The sequence below is a fragment of the Podarcis pityusensis genome (assembly GCF_964106645.2).
Source record: "Podarcis pityusensis genome assembly, chromosome: 3".
Taxonomy (NCBI): domain Eukaryota; kingdom Metazoa; phylum Chordata; class Lepidosauria; order Squamata; family Lacertidae; genus Podarcis; species Podarcis pityusensis.
In genome coordinates, this window is record NC_138026.1 from 92,271,168 (window position 1) to 92,292,802 (window position 21,635).

Consider the following 21,635-nt stretch of genomic DNA (forward strand, 5'->3'; position numbering starts at 1 on the left):
ATTGCAGCCCTAGAGGAATTTGTTTCTACTCAGAAATTGGCCATACACAATATAACAGTATTCCATTGATATTACTTCCACTTTGTTTGAACTTTTGTCAAAAACTACATCACAATAGGGAAGATTCTAACACTTGTTAAATTCAGAATTTAAGTGCAATAGTTCCTTAGTAATTCACCCCAAATCTTTATAACTATTCATAAAATACATGTCTACATGTGTCTCCAGACTGTCTGTATTTTGAAGGAAGGATTCATACCTGGAAATTTAGGTTTTCACAATTAAAGTGGATTAAATCACTCTATCAGCCTAGTACGACAATTTCTTTAAAAAGAAGCAGACTTTTTGGTGTTAGGATCAATGAAAGATCAATGGGGTGGGGAAACATCCACAAGCACATCAGAATGAATGCTTAATAAATACCAGATATAATCTAATCTCTATGTGAGATTTGTGCAAGGAATTAACGATAGCTCAATATATTGGAGGAGGTCCACAACTACTTTTTTGGTAGCTTGTCCTATGGTCCTCTAACTGTTGTTTTTTAGTTCACGGATGGCAGGAGTGCCAAGTATAGGGGGTCCTGGGGACTCAAGCATCCTCAAAAAGTTTGTTCTGGGTGCTCAGCACCCACACCGCAGGGCCCCTGACACAACTTCTGGTGCCTCGCAAAGCACCAGAAGTCACATCTGAGGCATTGTGAAACCTCAGGTATGCTCTCCAAGGCCTTACAAGACTTCGAACCGGAACTCAGGTTCTGAGGCCATGGGGTACATGACATCATGACGTCACATCACAGTGTGTGCTGGGCACCCATAACCTGGGGCCCAAGTGTTTCTTCCATCCCCACAAGTCCATGATTTCTGCACTGCAGGAGGTTGGACCAAGTGACCCTTTGGGACCTTCCATCTCTACAGTTCTACCCATTGAAGTGCCTTTACTTGAGTTTAGAAATTAGAAAAGGGCATGCCTAATTAGTACATCTTTAAAAAATGAAAAACAGATTTTTTTTCTTAGATTTTTCAGTTTCCATCATTGCCAAATTTCATTCTCACTTGTAGAGACAGGAAAAAAAAATCTGTGTTTGTAGTATAACAGATCTAAAGAATCTCTAATGTGAGGGAACAATGGAAATTTTAAAGATATTGCACTGGACTCAGGCTACCCGTGGGCAGAAGCTGCCTGTGGGAAGTTCTATTTGAAGAAGGGGTATAAGTGGCGATTTGCCGTTTTGTGCTCCCTGAAAAGGTACTCTGAAGGATTAGAGGACCCTCCAAACATAATGGGGGCGGTGCTGGGGACTGCAGGGGAAACAGCATATATCAATTATCTCCTATTGGGAGTTTCCACTGATGTGTCTTTTCTGCAAGTAAAAGGAGCTGTTTTAGAAATGGCAAGTCTATTTCTGAGAGGTGCCTGAGAGTACAATTTGACCTATACATTTACTGAATGTGGCCTTCTTTACCAGTAGTCTCAGAGTCCTGCGTGTCCATAATATTTGCCATTATGCTAGACTGAAGGAAGAAGTTCCACTGATTCTCTGGTATAAATCCAAGCTTGTTAGTAAATAGATTTCCATCATACTTATTTTTCATAATTGCTGTGCACATCAGAAAAGCAAAGCATAGCTGATTCTCACTGAACAGAGCTGAAGAAACTCTCTGTTGAATAAGAAATTTAATAAAAACACATTATATTTTACAGATACTAGTATTAGCCAAAAATCATTTGTGTAATAAATTCAGGTACACACCTTATAAACATTTTTTGTTAATTTCTCTATTATAGCATTAATATGTCCTTGGAAATTGACTGCGATACTCTCTATTTCGTTCTCATCTTCTCTGGCGGGAAGTTTCTCTGATTGAGTCCTAAAAACTGACCGAGGCTTAAAAATTCCTGGGGCACTCAACGAAACCCCAATTTTTACTTTGAGTATGTACTCTACAGAGTCTTCAAAGATCTTATGAAACCACTCCAGGGGAAACTGATACATATAGTTGATATGAGAAAGATCTGATACTACAAAGTAGAGGATGGCGCCATGAGTTGCAATAGGAAGATAGCTTTCACGCAGTGCCTCTATTTTAACTTCTGTTGCTGCAGATGCTTCAACACGCTCAAAAATTTCTGTTGAGGTAATTTTAGATCTTTGCAAATTGTCAATAAGGTCTCCATCATCTAGAATATGTCCTACAATTTAAAGGAAGTTTACTTCATTTGTGGTGTAGAAATAAATCAAATAATGCATTATTGATTAAATATCCACTCTTCTGTAAAAAAAATTTTAATAAACTGGACTGTAATTGTGGATAAATCTAGTAAAAGAAACAAGGAACTTTTATGCTGCCCTTTAGTTACAGTATCTCCCAGTATGGCTAAAGTAAAATCCATAACAATAATAAGCAGGGTGAACAAGAACATCAATTAAATTAAATTTAGCAAATCAGAACAATACAACTATCAGATTAAACTGAACACAGATGACAAGGCCTGGGCAAGAACAAAAGGTCCAAATTTGTTGCTAGTTACTACTGCCCTAATATCTAAAGGCAGGAGGGGTTGGAAGAGGGCCTCTGGGTTGATTTCAGTATTTGGCCAGGTTTGTGTGAGAGGTGGTCCTTTAATTACAATTAGAATGGTTTACAATTTAATTTGCACAGCAATTTATACAAGTAACTAAACAGAGCACTGTTTTAGACCCATGAGATAGATTAGGTTGAGAGCTTCATAGATGCGTGGGAATCTGAACCAGAACATCCAAACTAACATTCTAACCTCTGCCTGACACACGGAAATCGTTGCAGATTACCTTATCCATGTCATTTCATATAAAAAACAATTCATTTAATTTGTAACTTATTTAGTTACAGGTGCCTATAATTTGTTCAAAACATATGGATGACATTTCAAGGATTTCTGTACATTTTTCATTACCATCTGTTTTTTGGAGAAGCCTAAGTGACTTCTGTTCCAGTTCACGAAGTGTTATTAGGTCAGCAGATATGCTTTCTAGCAACTCACAACGCCGGTGTTCAACCTCTGGTTTCTCCTTAATTAGAACAGCAGATAAAAGCTGATCTTGCAAACCTTCAAATGTTACAGTGAAATTTATCATTGTCACAATACTGCATATTGCTGGCAGAAAATGGGGGTTGGGTTTTTGTGTTGTCAAGTATAATCTGAAACAATAATTAACAATAACATCAGGTGTGAGGCAAGTAAAGACATAGCTGAGTCAAACAAATATAGCTAATTTAAAATATAGTTAGTTTCAATTTACATAAGTAAAAAATTATATAGTGGTACCTTGGTTTAAGAACAGTCCTTAATACGAATGATTCGGTTTACGAACTCCGCAAAACCAGAAGGAGTGTCCCAGTTTGAGAACTTTACCTCGGTCTAAGAACGGAATCCGAACAGTGGAAGGGCACTGGCGGCGGGAGGCCTCATTAGGGAAAGCGTGCCTTGGTTTAAGAATGGTTTTGGTTTAAGAACAGACTTCCGGAACGGATTAAGTTCGTAAACAGAGGTACCACTGTATCACAGAAAAGAACAGTTACCTGAAGTTTTGGTTGCACTCAATTTCAGAATCTCCTATTCTAATGAAGTCTTGCCCTGATTTGTTGTAGATTTCCTTTTTTAATATTGGCTTCATATTTGAATCCAGTGTTTCACTGAAATCCTACAAAGCACAAAACCAGGTGCTTAAACCTGAAATGCAGTATGTGAGGGTGTGGACATCATAACTGGATTTATCCCCTCGATCAGAAAATCCTTGCCCACCCATCTTTTTCACCTTCTTAGGATGAGGGGACAGGGCAGGCTACTTTTGCCCCACAGCAGGCAGAGAGAATGAGGGACAAGATGAAAGATGTGAACAGGGAGGTGTAGCAGCTGCAGAACAATCTGCAGTTTGCAGATTTAGGCAGAAGACATTGCGTGGACAGGCAGAGTCCCCAGATCCCGAGCGGTCCCCCCCGTCATGTGGAATAACGAGTCAAGACAACATGCTATGGGATTAAATTGGCCACAACTTTATTAAATTTCAAATGTGGGTAGACCTTGGCTCAGGCATTGGGCGTTCTCCCTCCTCAGTCCCCAGCCGGGGACCTAGGGAGCATCAGGGTTATCCAGTGGGGGGGGGATGGGCCGGCTCTGGAGAACATATGTTCAAGCAGAGATAGCCGCCCCCGTTACGCCGCCGCCGCAGCCGCAGGGGAGAGCAATGACGACCTTTCGGTGTACGGTCAAAGCCTCCCTTCAGAAACCCCTTTAATGGGGAACCCTGGTATCGCCACCGCAAAGAGGAAGATGGACTAAAGGATTCCGCCCAAGGCCTGATACCGCCAAAGTTGTGACGTTTTGCTACGGGAAAGGCAAAACCTGCCAATGCAGGGAAATTCCTTTCCGGCCCTTTAACAGCGACCTTAACGTAGCAGCGCCCGCATACCTGTGAAGAAAAGTTAACCTGCAAAATAAGACATTAACTGAGGGTGGGTAGGGTGGGAGAAGCTCTGGAGCCAAGTGAGGATTCCCAGGTAAGATCCTCCTCTATTGTGTGGGCAGGTAATCCCTCCCCTACCTGGCCTGGTCTCCTTGGCAACGCTTCCCCCAGGTGGGATTGGGCAACTGACTGAGGTAGGCGGAGACCTCCAGGTATCCCACCTGAGGGAAGGCAAGCCAAGCCTATGCTGATGGAGCCGCTCCAGATCTAGGGGCTGCGCGCGTCCACGCAAAGGGCGCCCCCCGTTTTAAGCGGGGAGCGGTCATTCTTGTTTAGGTATGACACTTCCCACTGGAGAAATGAGGCAGAATCTTCTCAATCCTTTTGCCTCTTCTCCAAGTGGAGGGGTCATCACTGTAGGCAGATTGACTGACAGAGCAAACAATTTCTCAACTACTAACCAGCCTTTCTCAACCTTGGGTCCCCAGATGTTTTGGGACTACAACTCCCATCATCCTTGACCACTGGTCCTGTGAGCTAGGGATCATGGGAATTGTAGGCCAAAACATCTGGGGACCCAAGGTTGAGAACCACTGTGCTAATCAATGGGAAGACGGAACACTAACCCTAACAGGTAAACTAAAAGGACTGTAGAACAGACATTTATGACAACCAGAAAGAAATATTCCAGATTGACAAACCTACAACCACCTATGTAAACCAGAACCTTTTAGCCTTCAGGCAGTCAAACAGAAAAATTCTGGGGTAGGATAGATCACCAGCCCCTGAATCACCAAGGAGTCACCAAGGGGACAACACCATCAGATTGACAAGGTCCAGGAGCCAATGAAGGACCACCAATGAAGGGCCTCCAAAATTACCTTGGCCTAGAAGCAGCAGATTTTCTGGATGGTTTGATAAAGAAGACTGAAGCAAGGAAAGGCATAGAGCAAACCCTGAGGCCAATTCACCCCCAGGCAATCCACACCCCTGCCCCCAGAGATGGAAACTGAGACACAAAGGTGTCTAACTAAGCACTGTACTTGGAGGCGAACAGATCCACAACTGGCTGACCCGTCTGCCGAACTGGCTGCTGAAAAACTTAATTGCCATTCTGCCTCACTGATGGCTATGTGGCTCAACCAGTGGTTGTTAACCTCTGCCAGATGTCCCATTTTCAAGCTGAGCCCATGTCAACAGTTTGTCAGTTTCCACCATCAATGCCTTTGAATAGGATCCTTGTTGATTGGCATAGTAAGTATAAGCTTGTATCTAGCATTGCTCAGGAATTCTAAGACACACACCCCCGACCAGTTTATATAACAGTTGAGTGATCAGACTCAGTGGAAGCTGAACTACCTGTAGTAGGACTGATTCACCAAGACGCATAGAGTTTTCAAGTGTTCTAAAATAATGAGCATCCGTAACACGAATTTGGCGTAGTTTACCACTCATTTGACTTATCCATTTGTACGCTTGTCTTTCTGGATCAATTAGCAAAGGATAACGTTGTCCATACATAATATGTATAGCATTTTCTGTAGAGTACTGGTCAAGTGGCAAGCCTGCATTTTGCCACTTGCGAACCTGTAAATCATCAATTTTTAATACTTAAAGACTATTATCAACAATAATAATTGTTCCACAAATGATCTGAGTGATTCTGAATAATAACAAAAGAAGTATGATCGCTTGAATAAATCCCAAAAGATAATATAAATGGCAGAGGCATACTTTGGTATTTCAAATTTCAAGGTCACACTGTGTGATACCAAAATTTGACGCCCCCCGCCTCTTGTCTTCAATTCTGTGTATGCACTATGTTATAATTGTGAAGATCAGCTTGGCATCCAATGGGGGGGGGGGGCTGGTTGCACTGCCCTAAATCTACCTCTGCAAATGGGGCCTTTACCTAGTTAATTAGGTAGTGCCTCAGCCAGCAAAATTAGACTCTCTAAAAAAACCCCCCACTCTCCTAAGAAGTCTTTTAATTTAAATTTCAAAGAAAATCTTGGAAACGTCATTCCCTCTGCCCATGCATTATTACCTCATTTTTTTCTGTCATGCAATTTACTAGCGAATAATTTGGAGATACTAGAATATTGCTTTCTTTGCAGAGTTTCAGACAGTCATTCACTAGTTGCTGACGATATGATGCTGATAATACTCCACTATAGGCAACACACGCTGCTGAAACAAAGGCATCACCCACGATTCCCTGCAACCTTTGATCGAAATTATTAACAGATTCTTTCCAGCGTGCCTAGGATATAAAAAAAAAAGGTTTAGGGCCAAATATCACTGAGTACTGGACAAACTAGTTTGTTTAGAAAGTATAGCACTTGCAACATAATAAACCTATGACTTGTCAGTATGCAGCACATATTATAAATGATTTCGTAACAATATTTACACTTGTGTAGATATTTATGTTGGGAGTATAAGAAATAGTTTAGTGCTGTGGTATTTGTGAAAAATGCTCTCATTCTACATTTGAAGGTACATAAATAAGCAGTAATTTTTTTTTAGCGAGTCTTCTCAGCTTTGATTTTAGAATAGTAATGATTTTTCTTTCTCTGAAATTTATCAACAGCTCAGTGAACAATATACAGTACCTTGACACCTGAAAACAACCCTACAGTAGATGGTAAAATGCCTAACAACTTCATTACTCTTCCCCCTTTATCCTAGGGCTGTGGTGTGTGGCAAACAGCTAGCCTCTGATGGCAAACACAGAGTATACTTCTCCACAAGAATATGGGAGGTTATATGATATGGAAAAGGACCAACAGAAAAGACAGTCTAAGACAAGTAAACAATGAAGCCTAATTTTAATTAGAGTCAAACATTAGAGCAGAAAGAAGTAATACCATTTCATCCTTCAGAGCTGTGCTTAACACAGATGCACAGTGTAAACGGCGTGTTGTTTGATCTTTTCTAGCTGCTAGCATTTCTTGCTCAGCAATACTTTCTCCAAACCTTCTTTCTAAATTTTGCTGATGTTGTTCAATCTGAGGAGTTAGAAATTAAAGGAAAATGTACTATAGTGGCATATATTGCTGCTATAGATCATACTTTTTCTTTCTAGCTCTTTCTTTCAAAACTTACATGAGGTTCTCAGTGGGTTCCTAACAAGGTACTAGACAAGACAGCAGCTACTTGCCTTCAATTCTGCTATAATAGGGTCTATACATTAAGACAGGTTGCTTATCTGTAACTGTTGTAACAGACACGTGCAATCATAGTTGTGGGTTCTGTGCAGAGCAATGCTGGGAGCTTTCTAATGCTAAGTGAAATAGTTTGGGCAAGAAGCCCATTCCCAACCCCCTGTAAGCATGAACAAAGGAGCATAGCTCCAGTCTTTCTGGTTATAGTGGGGTGGGAGAGCTGGGGGGGGGGGGGGAATCACATCTGGCAACCAATGCACCACTTTGGTTTCAGATAGTCCATGGGTAGATAAGTCTAAAAAGCCCAGGACACAAACTTTCACAGCCCTCTAGCAGCTATGGTGGCTCATTTACCAGAAGTAATTTATGTCCCGGGCTTTTTAGACTCATCTATGTACTAGGGACGTGGGTGGCACTGTGGTCTAAACCACTGAGCCTAGGGCTTGCTGATCGGAAGGTCAGCGGTTCGAATCCCTGCGACGGGGTGAGCTACCGTTGCTCGGTCCCAGCTCCTGCCAGCCTAGCAGTTCAAAAGCATGTCAACGTGCAATTAGATAAATAGGTACCGCTCCTGTGGGAAGGCAAACGGCGTTTCCAGGCACTGCTCTGGTTTCGCCAGAAGTGGCTTAGTCATGCTGGCCACATGACCCGGAAAAACTGTCTGCGGACAAACGTCAGCTCCCTCGGCCAGTAAAGCGAGATGAGCGCCGCAACCCCAGAGTCGTTCGGGACTGGACAACTGTCAGGGGTCCTTTACCTTTTCACCTATGTACTATCTGAAACCAAAGTGGCACATTGGTTGCCAGATGTGAAATACTTTGGCATTATTTTCAGCTCTCCTACCCCACTATTAGTTCCTAACAATTCACTGCAGCAGCTATAAAGGAAGCACCAGAGTAAGAGCAGGTCAAATGCAACACCTGGCACAGAGAAAGAGAATGGTTTTCATGTTTCCTCACTGCAGTTCCTTCTCAAAGTCAGTGAAATGCATGGATGGGAAGAGGTAGATGGGTCGAACTAAGCACTGATAATTCAAGGAAGGGCACATGATAAAAATTCAAAAAAATCCAAAGCACCATAAGATACCATGCCTGCCTCAAATACATTTGAAGAGAGACACTATATATAAATTATTGATGATGATTATGATTAGCAGTAGTACTGTAGCAAATTTGTAGGACTACACAGAGATCACAGAGGAGAACAAACACAACATTGTTTCCCATTCTACTTATCTGCAATTTTCTCTGCTTGTTATCAAACAAGCTGATTATTTATTATTCCTGGTTTCTACTATTTCACCCCCTATAATACATTTCAATATTATTTTCTTAAACGTTTTGGTATCCTTGCTAAGAAAAAAGAATTTTAAAATTTATATGTAAAAAGTGAATTATTTATTTAATACCCATATGTGAATATATCATGGGCGGGGGAATGGGTCCTAGGAAAGCTGCTCTCTTCATACAATCATTATTCATACCCACACGCCAGTCCCCAGGTGGCCTTTGTCTTCACTTATTTCACACCCTTTAGGGAAGACCGAACCTAGAGCAGATCATTCTAGATGCTCATTCCTAGGCTAGATGTATCTCTGGAAAATATCCCTTGTTGCCCTCTCACTCTGCTCCTGCTGAAATACTTTTTAACAAATAAGTAGACAGATTTTTGCCTCCATAAGATTTTTTAAAATAAAACAATATATCCCAAACTGAGACAGACACAAACTTTATGTTATTTAACAAGCAATTTAATTCTATAGTATATAACAAGTAGAATTCTTTTACCAGCACTAAACTTCTTTGTTTATCAGTCAATTTTTCATGTGCAAGTTTTAGTAGCTCCTCTGCTTCAGCTACCTTCAGTTGTTTTGGCTCTACAAACTATATAAGAAGATATATTTATAATTCAGCTTGAAGGAAGGAATATGGCTATACGGAACTCACTGGACAAACAGAAAAAATATTTATGTACAATACACACATGCAAATTACACATTTTGCTTCATATGATTTTATTGAAAACAAAGTTCTTTCCTCACTTTCTTATGTTTTGGCACACTTACTGATAATGTGCCATCATTACATTTCATGCTCATCTGTCCCCACCAGCTCATGATACATTGCAGACCTGACAAAATGCATAACGCAATGACTTCTTAAATTGGAGAAATTTACCTAATAGTTGCAGTGAAGACTTGGGTATGTGGGCTAGGGGATGGAGGCTCAACATAGGGATGTTTTTTCTCTGTGGCCATCCCACATTCAGCATAAACTGTGTTATTATCTCACATGCGCTTATAAGCAAAGTTGTAATAGAATGCACCAACACACACTTCCTTACACCTAGCCGGCTAGAATAACCATAAGTAGGACTCTGGAGAAAATGTGGCTTTTGGTGTACTTATGAGAATGGCTGTGGAGGACATAAAATAATCTATCCCCAGAGCTCAGAACATGGTGTCTGTTTCTCATCACATGGTGAGGAGCTATAGTTCCCAGTTATTTTTTTAAAAAAGAAGATACTAGTAGCCCACATAGCAGAACATCCCTATTTTCATCGGAGAAATGTTGGAGGGTATGTGCATGCATGCAAAGGCATTTCCATACTAGACTTTATTCTCTTCTCCTGTACGAATAGTCTAATTTCCCCTCTGCGCTGATTTGTATACATTGTAGAATATGCATATTTATACATGCAGGAGAGAAGGCAGATTGTGGCCTGTATAATTAGAAAGTTAACGTTCAAAAGGATACAGTGGTTTTGTTTTTTAACTCCTCAAATAATTTTGGCTGAAATACATTTGCAAAACTGAGTACAAATTCCTGTTTAATTCTATTTAGAATACCTCCCAGCATATACAAAATGTATTTTTAAAAGTTTTTCTTATGAGGACATTATTTTAACAACTTTTTATGATGATTCAGAAACAGTAGCTGTAAAGATACCTTTTTTACAAGGTGATAGTGATCTAAAGCTAAAACCCATTGGCACATGGAGCAGCAGGCAACAGACACAAGTCCTACTTTTAAGGGGTTGAAATCAGGCATCCTTACATATTTCTTCAACTGCAGAAGCACCTAAAATGAACACAGACCAGTTGTTAAAACCAATGACTTAAAACAATAATAGAGAGAGACTCAGCTATACAGCTGCAAATAAAACGTTTTAAGTGTGTTTTAAGTGCAATATACAGTGTGACACTAGGTGGCAATGCTGAGCCATATGGAAAATTTCATGAAGTTTTAAAAATGCTTTTAAAAAAACAGTGTGTAGTGAATAGGAGCAGGGATGTCATCAAATATTATAGGATGGAGGTGAAATTGTCTAACAGCTCTGGAGGAGCTTTAAAAAGAAACAATTTCAAAAAAAATTGCCAGGACATTATTTGCTGACCAGTTTTGGTCAGTCCTGCTTTCATATTTTACCCAACTGAGTGACTACAACATTTAATTATTTAATGTATTTCTACCCTGCCTGCCTTCCTTCCTGCCAACCTAGCAGTTTGAAAGCATGTCAAAGTGCAAGTAGATAAATAGGTACCGCTCCAGCGGGAAGGTAAATGGCATTTCCGTGTGCTGCTCTGATTTGCCAGAAGCGGCTTAGTCATGCTGGCCACATGACTCGGAAGCTGTACACCGGCTCCCTCGGCCAATAAAGCGAGATGAGCGCCGCAACCCCAGAGTCAGTCACGACTGGACCTAATGGGCAGGGGTCCCTTTACCTTTACCTTTACCCTGCCTTCCAGGGCAAGCCCCTACAAGGTAGCATACAATAAAATATTAAAACCTAAACAATGGACAAATCATGTAATGAACATAAATAGGTAAAGATAAAGGGACCCCTGACCATGAGGTCCAGTCGTGACCGACTCTAGGGTTGCGGCACACATCTCGCTTTATTGGCCGAGGGAGCCGGCGTACAGCTTCTGGGTCATGTGGCCAGCATGACTAAGCCGCTTCTGGCGAACCAGAGCAGCGCACGGAAACACCGTTTACCTTCCCGCCAGAGCGGTACCTATTTATCTACTTGCACTTTGATGTGCTTTTGAACTGCTAGGTTGGCAGGAGCAGGGACCGAACAACGGGAGCTCACCCCGTCGCGGGGATTCGAACCGCCAACCTTCTGATCGACAAGTCCTAGGCTCTGTGGTTTAACCCACAGCGCCACTCACGTCCACTATGTAATGAACATAGTACCAGATAAAACTCATATTTGGGGAGTGGGGGGGGGGGAATCATTACATCCAAGACCAGATAACTTAATGACTTTGACAGCTGATATGTCAACAAATATTAAGTTACTTATGCTTACCAAAATCAGGTGAATACATAAGACTACATGAACTCAGGACTGGAGAGCTAATACATCCCCCACATCATTTCACACATTGGAAACAGTGTGAGATTTGCCCCTTTGTGCCTTTATAAATATACAAAGAAGAGTGAGTATGCCATATAAGACACAGAGGAGTAGGATGCCATAATTTGTAGCACAGAATGGGGGAGTATTTTTTTGGAATACAAAACCATTTCTTCAGGCCAATTTTTAAAAACAAAAGCAGACTTTTCCAGCTGTCTTGGTTCAACTGGAATTCTAGGCATGTCTTGTGTGTGTGATTTGGCTTTGTTCAGAGAATGACAGCATCAATGCAGTAATCAGGGATGGCCACAATGGTGCAAACCAGTGCTAATCCAAGCAAGTGTGTCACACACAGGAGGCTGTAACCGCTAATTGCTCTCTCAGAGCACCTATAATTCAGCTAAAACGAATCCTTTGTGAGTAATCCTTTAGCAAATCAAGTGTCCATTTTACATTTTTTAAACAGGTTCACATTCACTCCTTTTCAACCTGTATAGCAAGAGCACTTTACGAAAGTAAAACTTAAGTGGTTGTACAGGAAACTATGTTAGTATGACTCAGGCTAACCCAGGAAATTTATGACGTGTGCCTTTTGTTATATAATGGCATTCATATCCAGTCCAAACATTTTGTGAAAAGCCTTTTTAGTTTTATGCTGAGGTTTGACTATCATTTCCCCCTCTAAGTAGTAGCATTTATTAATTCCAATTTTTTCAGCTTTTTGAAACCACTCCAGAAGGCTGCTCCACACTATTTTAGATATGTTATCCAACTGAATGGGAGATGATTTCTCATTCTTTTGGAAGTTAAAGACTTTAACTTCATTCCTTCCATGCTTTTCTGCCACCACCACCCATACCCTTTGCCTCTGAACCATGCTTGTTATTTTCCTCGGGATTAATGAGGAATTCTCTACTGAGAGGCCATTGTCTTTCTAAAAGGGGAAGGTTTTTCTATTCTTAAACCAGGCTAAGTGGGTTCAATGGAACCCAAATTAAAAGAGAAAAGAGGGAAACTTAAAGGAGGAGAATCACCTCAACTTTTCAGAAGTAATAGGGATCTCATTGTTACAAGAGATGACAACTTATTGTCCCAATTCATTTAGGGGCATTGAACCCCAGTCTCTCACAACAACCCATAAGTAATTGCACCTGGCTCTTGGATATAGACTTCTACCCATTTGTGAGTCTTCCACCATGTCAGTGAACATCCAACTTTGCCTCCCCAATTTACTATCAGACAGGGCAAACTTGGGATCTTAACTCTAGATAGTTTCAAATTCCTGTTTTTTCCTAACTTCATTCTTTTTAGCTCTCACAAAACCAAGACAGCCAGTACTTTGCAAGAGAACTTCCCCTTTCCTGATCGTTTCTCTTTCTTTGTAGCTTAAGATGCATTCACAGAAGGTGACCCTATACTTTTAGCCTTCTCATTTCCTATTTCTGAAATGGTAACTAAGTTACCAGGAGAATAAGAGAATTGCAGTATTAGTTTGAAATGTGCATTAAAATGACGTAGCTTATTGTTTAAGGTAATCTATCTGAAAATTCTTAGGTATACAATAGAAGAAACAAAAATAATATACACTGCATCCTTCTTTTACCTTTTCTGGTAGATTATCTTTGTCAAGATTAACCAATCTCTTTAGGAACCCAGGATCTGCAAGCAGTAATTTTGCTGTTGTCCAGTTAGGTTTCTTTTGAAGAAGAACACAAACTGCATTCATAACAGTAAGTACAAGTGGAGGAGGGCGAGCATACACTCTGTGCGATACAGAAGAAAAGTCAACTGAACAAAATGCACTAAATACCCTTTTTTGTCAAAAAAGCCCCCAACAACTTTAGTTAGAGCCAGAGCTACTGGACGGTGGCTTATCCTGCCTCATTAATATAGTGTGATTAACATACAGCAACATTTCACATGAAAAATCTTAACACTGTAAAATACTTTGGATAGCGTTCAAAATATTTATAATTTCATGTCAGAAAGGGAACTATTGTGACTATTGACTATTGAGACATAGTAACAAAAATGAAGAAACTAGAGATAATTTGCACATTTATTTACATAAGTAAAACATTTTAAAGTTTGTTGACAGCATTCTTCACTTCTTTTCCCTTAAAAGATATTTAAACCATGCCTACTTTAAATTACCACAGTAGTAGCAATGCTTACCTAAACCATAATGAATGAAGATGAACAGAAAAATGCTTTGAAATGCAGCAAATATGGGGCCACTAGATTTGTTGCCTTATCCAGCATGATCTGAAAACTGTACTGATTTTTAACCAAAATCAAAAGCAAACTACAAACATGAGCAATACACTTACCTAACTTCTGCAATGTGGTTTTTGTCAAGTGCATCAAGAGCAGCGACAGCTTTTTCCAAAGTTGGCATTACAGCATTGAGCTCATCTGTTGCTTGCTATATATATAAAAAGAAAAGTTAGACTTTGATGTTTTCTTTGACAGTGTATAGCTGTACAAATGCTGTTTTGTTTTCTATTCTCTGGGTATGTGCTCATATTTATAATATTTGTTTCAAGCCATCTACAGCTGAAGATGGGATTTACATATCCTAGAACCTGCAAAATTTGGGATGGAATCAGAAATTGTACTGGCTCCCATAGTCAACATCAACTATGTTATATAACAGATTTTTGTTCCTCCCCCGGGAGCATTGCCATTTTATTGGAGAGCTCAGTGTGTCTGTCATTTGTCAAGAAGCCCATTCCACTGCCTGTTCTGCTCATTACTGATAGCGGGGCAAATTTGCAGCCTGCAGGCTGAAAGAGGTACAGGGACCATGTCATACCCTACGTAATCACACACATTTCGTACCTGGTGTAGGCAGATGTCAGTGCCCTACTTAAGAGCCAGACACCTGCTCCCCTGCCCTCTTCTCTCCACGGTAGCACCTGCCCTCTTCGGTCTCTCAGTGTGATTTATTTGGTTGCTTCAGGACCAGCTAGGAACTTTTGGGCCTATCTAATCTTCACTTCGTAGGTCAGGCCTTTTTGCCTACTCTACACTGAATAGCTGGTTGGGGACACTTGATAGCCTGCCATGTTGTTCCATAGGTTTATCTGGCTTTCAGGTGAGTCACATTTGACGGGTGGTTAGGTACGGGCAGAGGACAGTTATGTTTCAGCCTGGTGATGCTTTTTAGGAACCTTTCAAGGGGCTGGTCTGGTCCTGAGGCTTACTCTCTGGGCACTGGGGAAAGATAGGGGCCACCCCTGAGGCCAACCTGCCTCATCTACCTGGAATCAGGCTGCAGGGTGATGGTGATGCAGTAAGGATTGCCTGCTCTTCTATATGGTATGAGCTGGGAAAGGTGGTAGGCGGAACAGCCATTTCCCCCTTCCTGCAGGCAGGGGGTGGATTGCCTAGTGGCTGCAATCTGTTAGTTTGAAGTCTTCAAGAGTTTTTCTTATGTTTAACCTTAAAATAAAGTAGCCTTAGTTCAACTCCAGCCCGTGTGTCCGTCTCTTTATTCTGCCATCTTGTCTCAAGCTGCAAATACCCAGCATGGCACAATAAAAATGAAAAACAATTGTAATATGATATACCTGGGCATATTCTTCCACAGTCTGTGTTTCTGCAGCCATAATTTCTTCATCCTGTTTAACAATAGCTCGAACTTGCTCCACAACTAATGCATCTTTGTGAAGCTTTTCCACAAGTTCCTCTATTTCCTGGTAGGAGAGATCCATTTCTCAGTCAATTAAATTTATTGCAGAATATCTTAATCAATAATTAATCTAGTATTTTGGCTGTTTTATGAACTACTCAGCAAGTCCTTAATGTGATGGCAAAGATGACATGAACAGTAAGTACATAAGGACTGTGCTGCTGGATCAGGGCAAAACATTCTTCTGTTCCAGCAGTAGTGTCAAGTCACATGCTCCTGAAAGACTTGTAGGCATGGTGTGATATTGATAGCTATCTCCTGTTGCCTGTGCTACCACCTGGTAATCAAAGGAACACCACCTTTCAGCAGGACCACATTCAGAGATGCAGGTCAAAGCTGAAGGCACAGCATGCAAAGCTGTGCTATGTGGGAAACTGCAGTCAGGCCTAACTATACATGAATCCTAGTTACATGTATGAAGGGGTTAAGACAACAGAGCTGTGTTCCTAGACTCAGCTAGGTCACGCACCCTTTTCTCTGATGAGAGAGAGTGGAACCTCTTCCTGTCCCTCTCCTTCTGACCAAGGAAGATGTGTCTAAGCAAGCTACAAGTTTAGAGCAGATGCAGAAACTGCCATCTTGACCATTGGACCTGCTATTGTTCTTGTCCATTCAATCTGCCAGAGCCTGCCTTCGCATGCAGGTGATAGACAAGTCCCAAACTCACTGAGGCTTTAAGACCGATTGACTGCCCTTCATCAGGTTTAGCAAACCAGTCAAAGCACAACATGTCACCCACCAGAGATACTGCCCATGTCAAACTCTCATTATTTAACTTTTGTATCCCATCCCTCCTAGAGACTGTGACAGAGAGCCCAAGAAACAAAGGATTAGAGTGAAGGCATATCAATTTAAAACCCATGCTCAATCACTGCAAAGTCCTATAGGAAAAAATAATGCAATATACAGGCTTAAGTTACTTTTTTAATGGGAAGACTTAATTAAATCTGTACTATTCACATGTTACTGCCCAACTTTTCAGAACAGAGGTCTCCTTTTTATATTAAAAAAGACCCAGGGAACAGCAGCTTGTGGGGGAGCCAGAAAATTTGACCAACTAACCTCATTTGTGCAGAGGAAGAGGAAGAACTCTGCCACAGCTTCAGGGGGTGATGAGGGTAAAGGCACTCCCTCTAGGTAGCTGTAGATGGGCTTGCTCATCCTAGGAGTAAGATTGGAGCAGCCAGGGAGTGAGGTTGGGGAAAGAATGTGCATTTACTAGCTTCTAAATGAAAGGTGGAATGCTTGGGAGCTGTGTCTTTGGTGTGAGCATCATCGGTGCTATTTTGTGGCTGTACTATTTTATATTGTTTCAGCTGACTTAACGTATCATTAAAAAAAAACAAAAAAAAAACCAGTCTGCTCACTGAGCCTATCTACCTAAACAAGAATGCAAAAATAAATGATATATATGAAAAAAAATATCCTTATTCAAGCGGGATATTAAATGACATGCTGTCACTAACAAGGGTTGGCAACCTGGAGTCATGGGCACCAGTTAAGATCTCTGTGGGCCCTGGGATGATTATCTCTGTTAAAAGGTGGGTCCAAAGGTAGTTGGTATTGCTTGGTATTTGATGTTAACTTCTGTACATTGTTTTTTCTTTGTTTGTTTTTCAAGCTTGAATAAAAATAGCTTCAGATAGATAGATAGATAGATATGCAAAGAACATCGGGACATAGTTTCCAAAATGAGCATCTAAGACAGGGTAGTCCATGTGGTGCTGTCCAAATGTTGTTGAACTACAACACCCATCATCCCCAACTACTGACCATGCTGACTGGGGTTGATGGGAGGTGGAGTTCAACAAAATTAGCTAACCTTAATCTAAGGTCTATCTATGGCAGAGTAACCACTGTCAAAAGCTCTGCCTCTTATCTATTTTTAATTATTGTTTTCAAATGATCATTTGCTATTAATATTGTACTGTTTACCGGTAACCAGGCCACATATAAATCTATATAAAATATAGCTTATATGCTCTAAATTTTGAAATGAATCCAGATACTGTAGATCACTAAATGTTTTGAAAGAACAACAAAGCAGATTTGAATGAAATTTTACCTTTGATTTTTTCTCTATTTGAGGACCAAGGACAAGTAGCTCATTTTGCATAACTGTAATCTGTGAGGTTGCTTCTAGTATTTTGGTCAGACCAGAATGATAGCAAGTTCTAAAATTAAAAATAGTTAAAATCCAATCACAGTCTGGTCTGTTCTGTTACATATATTGAAATAGTCGTATATTATGTTTGCTTGCAAGACAATAGCATTTTGCAAGACACTGTAAATCTGTGGGCTCCCAGAGAGACTATTGTAGCAGCTTTGCTCCTCTTCGGTTCATTTTGCTGCTGCACAGAAATAGGAACAAGGTTTGTTCACAGTTATAAAGGTAAAGGTAAAGGTACCCCTGCCCGTACGGGCCAGTTGTGTCCGACTCTAGGGTTGTGCGCCCATCTCACTTAAGAGGCTGGGGGCCAGCGCTGTCCGGAGACACTTCCGGGTCACGTGGCCAGCGTGACGAAGCTGCTCTGGCGAGCCAGCACCAGCGCAGCGCACGGAAACGCCATTTACCTTCCCGCTATAAAGCGGTACCTATTTATCTACTTGCACTTAAGAGTGCTTTCGAACTGATAGGTGTGTAGGAGCTGGGACCGAACGACGGGAGCTCACCCCGCCGCGGGGATCTGAACCGCCGACCATACGATCGGCAAGTCCTAGGCACTGAGGTTTTACCCACAGCGCCACCCGCGTCCCTGTTCACAGTTATAGGTCATGGTTATTGAGAAGAGGGTTCAACCACAAGTCCCAGTTAGGATGACATGCTAAACCAAACTTTGATTAAGCACAGAATTTGCAGTAAAAAGGATCATGGAGGAACGAAGAGGCTGTGAGCTCCTCTCTGGGAGCCAGCACATTCATATGGTTTTGCCATGCCACATTTGGGCTTACTGTGTTGTGCAAACCAGATAATTGTAAATTAATCTGCGTCTCCTGAGCTAACTGACAGTTATAAGCCTCTGAACTATTGGAGCAGTTATGTATGCATAGGGTTATGCCGAATCTGACAATTTCTGTTTCTTTCTGTTTCTTATTTTTCCAGTCTTCAGTTATCCACATTTCTACATCACTTTGGAATTTTTTATTTAAAAGTCCTCATGAAAATTCATCAGCATTTTGGTGCATAATTCTCCAAATATATATATTTTCTATACAATGTTGCTTAATATCCATGTTTATGTACGCAATTTCCCATAATATAATGTATTTTGTATCTTATTTTCATCAGCATATGCATTTCTATGTACATTTTACTCTAGCATATACATTTTTGGGCACATTGCTTAGGTGGAGATATTGCATTGCAAAATTTGTACAGAAGCGCGGGTTTTGAAGGGTGGCTACATTTTGGTTCACATATTGTTACTGAAAGTGCAAATTAAATAGGCTTACCTTTAAACTGAGCTGACTAAATTTATTATCAATCCCTGCCTATGGATGAGGTCCATCCTAAGTCAGGGAGGCTGGATGGTCTGCCATTTCAAAGCTAAGGCTGTGTTGTATTGTTTCATACCTGTCACTCATAATTTTCTCTTTCATTGACTTCAGTATGGTTGAAAAGGTGTTTATGAACTGTAGATAACTATTGGGAGTGATGTAGTAATGCCTTTTAGTTTCCTTCAAGTACTTTTCAGTTATGATAGATACATTTTTATGAATATTAACACATATCTGAACAAGCACACTTAAGTTCTGGAAAGAAACACAAAAAGGAAAAGAATATATATTTATATCACATTTCTGTTTAAGGACATTTTGTTTGTAGTGTATTATGATAAATGATAAAACATGTATTCCTTACGTGACTGCTGTTCTGTACTTGCCTCTTTAGGTAACCAAACTAATGGGATGTGCACATAACATAACTTTGAATATTGCAGCACTCTGATTACAGGCATTCCTGCCCCTCCCCCAGTTAATCCTATTCAAGCAAACATCAGAGATGAAGCCGGTATTCTTCTAGACAACATCGTGATATAGACAACAAAAGAAGGGACATCTTACTTACCATTTTAATTCACCCCAAGTTATAGAGTTATAGATGCCCTCCATATGTTTTAGACTATAACTCCCATCATCCCTAACCATTGGTTATGCTCTTGGACTGATGATGATTGTGGTGTAAAACATCTGGAGGGCTCCACATTGACTACTCCTGCTTTAAAACCTTGTCCTGAATTTACAAAAACAGATTAGAATAATATATGCAAAGTTTGAATTTGTACCAAATGCTTATTGAAAATCAACATGACCTCACTAGTGAGAACTATAACAAAATATGAAATTACAGTTTACCGCATGTTAAAATGTACAAATACGCTACCTGATTCTGAAATGTGTTGTCCTGTTTAAAGTAACTTTGTGCAACATGACAAAGGGCTTCTTCAGGCCAAGTGTCATACCAGTCAACTGTACAGCAATTAATAGTGGCAGGATATGTCCGACAACGCTGACGGAAGGTCAGTCCTGCATAACTTGTTGTCAAAACAATATGAAGATTGCTACGTACTTTCTGAAAAAGATTTAATCATTTGTGGAAAACTTCACCCATATATATCATTTTTCAAAATTATGCATGCAGGCATGTTTAGATTGTCATATTAGTGGTCAATCAAATGCACACATGCTAATTCCCCCCCCCCCTTTTATCAAGAGAGATTCACATATATATTCCTCTTAATTTACATTAATAGTATACTATTACATCCTATTTATTATTTATAGCTAAAAAGTCTGTCATATACCTTGAAAGTTATACCTTCCCTCCCTCAGCAACTTAATGTTAAACAGCATGAAGAACAAGGTAGGACCCCATGGAGCTCTCAAAAACATGAGGTTGAGAAGCAGTCCCCCAGCATTGCCTTTCTGGGGCCTACTTGTCAGCTAAAACTAAATGGATCCCTCAAGTCCCATTTATTGTAGATGGTACAGAAGAATGCCACGGTCAATGGTCCAGCAAAAGCAATAGTAATTCTTGCCTAGTTACTGATATAGATAAGGTGATCAAGGCCATTTCAGGCCTGAACCCAGATTGTAAGGGATCCAAGCAATCAGCATCAACCAAGAAAGTTGAGACACCATTACTTATTTAAGCCTCTTGCTCAGGGGTCCTCAAACTACGGTCCGCAGGCCGGATCTGGCCCGCCAGGGTCCTAAATCCTGCCTGCCCGGCCATTGCAGAACCCGTCGCGAAACTGTTGAGGAGGAGACTCAGGCAGCAGCGGCTCTGCTCAAGAAGCATGCCTGGTTTACCTCAGCACGCGGGGACTGACTGAGCAGGCAGTTGCCCCCCAATCAAGTAAATAAATAAGAAAACTTAAGTAACTGACCATTTGCTTCACAGATAACTTGGTTCTGCCCCCCCCAACCTAAAGCCTGCTCCCCTTAACACAAATCCTGGCTACACCCATGTCCTGGACCTTGCATTAAATGTGTCAAATATAAGTGATTTTATCAGCAAAGTATTTAACAAATCAGTCACAGCAGGCCATCCTTCAGATTCAGTTGTGAAGTTCGGGAAATGGACTGGGATCTCTGTACTTCCTGAAGCCTGCATTTCCTGCCTATGGATATTATATGGCAGTATCTATCCTTCTGGTGTACTATTTTTTAAGGGAGAACTAATGATCCCTTCACCACTTAAAACAGCTCTACTGGCTGCCACTGAGTCAATGCAGTGGAAGAGCAAGATGTTTTGCCACAGAGTAGGCTCTAAAGTGTATTAAGCAAGACTCCTTCAGTCTTACAGGATGTTTGAGCTCTGGCCAATGGGAGAGGGCCCACAGAATGATTGTGCCTTCAATAATTTGTTCAATGTTTGATGCTGTCGGACAGGATCTTGTGAAGGATTCTTTACTAAATCCTCCAACCAGACCATGCATGTTCATGCACAGGATGAAGTAGA

General features: G+C 40.9%; 1 protein-coding gene across 11 annotated transcripts in view; it reads right to left on the reverse strand.

The window, feature by feature from the left end:
- The window catches only part of DNAH14 (dynein axonemal heavy chain 14), a 133,047-nt gene that overhangs the window by 21,517 nt on the left and 89,895 nt on the right, over positions 1–21,635 (reverse strand). For 10 of the 11 annotated variants that reach the window (XR_013984497.1, XR_013984498.1, XM_081000069.1 and 7 more), the window contains 15 exons: positions 20,055–20,243; positions 19,245–19,423; positions 17,736–17,844; positions 15,549–15,674; positions 14,307–14,401; positions 13,580–13,739; positions 10,563–10,694; positions 9,402–9,497; positions 7,318–7,458; positions 6,495–6,710; positions 5,807–6,034; positions 3,564–3,685; positions 2,938–3,182; positions 1,754–2,193; positions 1,466–1,661 (listed from right to left, as the gene is read on the reverse strand). Coding sequence is in view for 9 of the 11 variants with exons in the window: in XM_081000069.1 (XP_080856195.1) it covers positions 1,466–1,661; positions 1,754–2,193; positions 2,938–3,182; positions 3,564–3,685; positions 5,807–6,034; positions 6,495–6,710; positions 7,318–7,458; positions 9,402–9,497; positions 10,563–10,694; positions 13,580–13,739; positions 14,307–14,401; positions 15,549–15,674; positions 17,736–17,844; positions 19,245–19,423; positions 20,055–20,243 (2,674 nt within the window). In the remaining 2 variants the exon portion in view is untranslated. The remainder of the gene's footprint in view (positions 1–1,465; positions 1,662–1,753; positions 2,194–2,937; positions 3,183–3,563; positions 3,686–5,806; positions 6,035–6,494; positions 6,711–7,317; positions 7,459–9,401; positions 9,498–10,562; positions 10,695–13,579; positions 13,740–14,306; positions 14,402–15,548; positions 15,675–17,735; positions 17,845–19,244; positions 19,424–20,054; positions 20,244–21,635) is intronic. The other variant, XM_081000068.1, reaches the window with a different exon arrangement.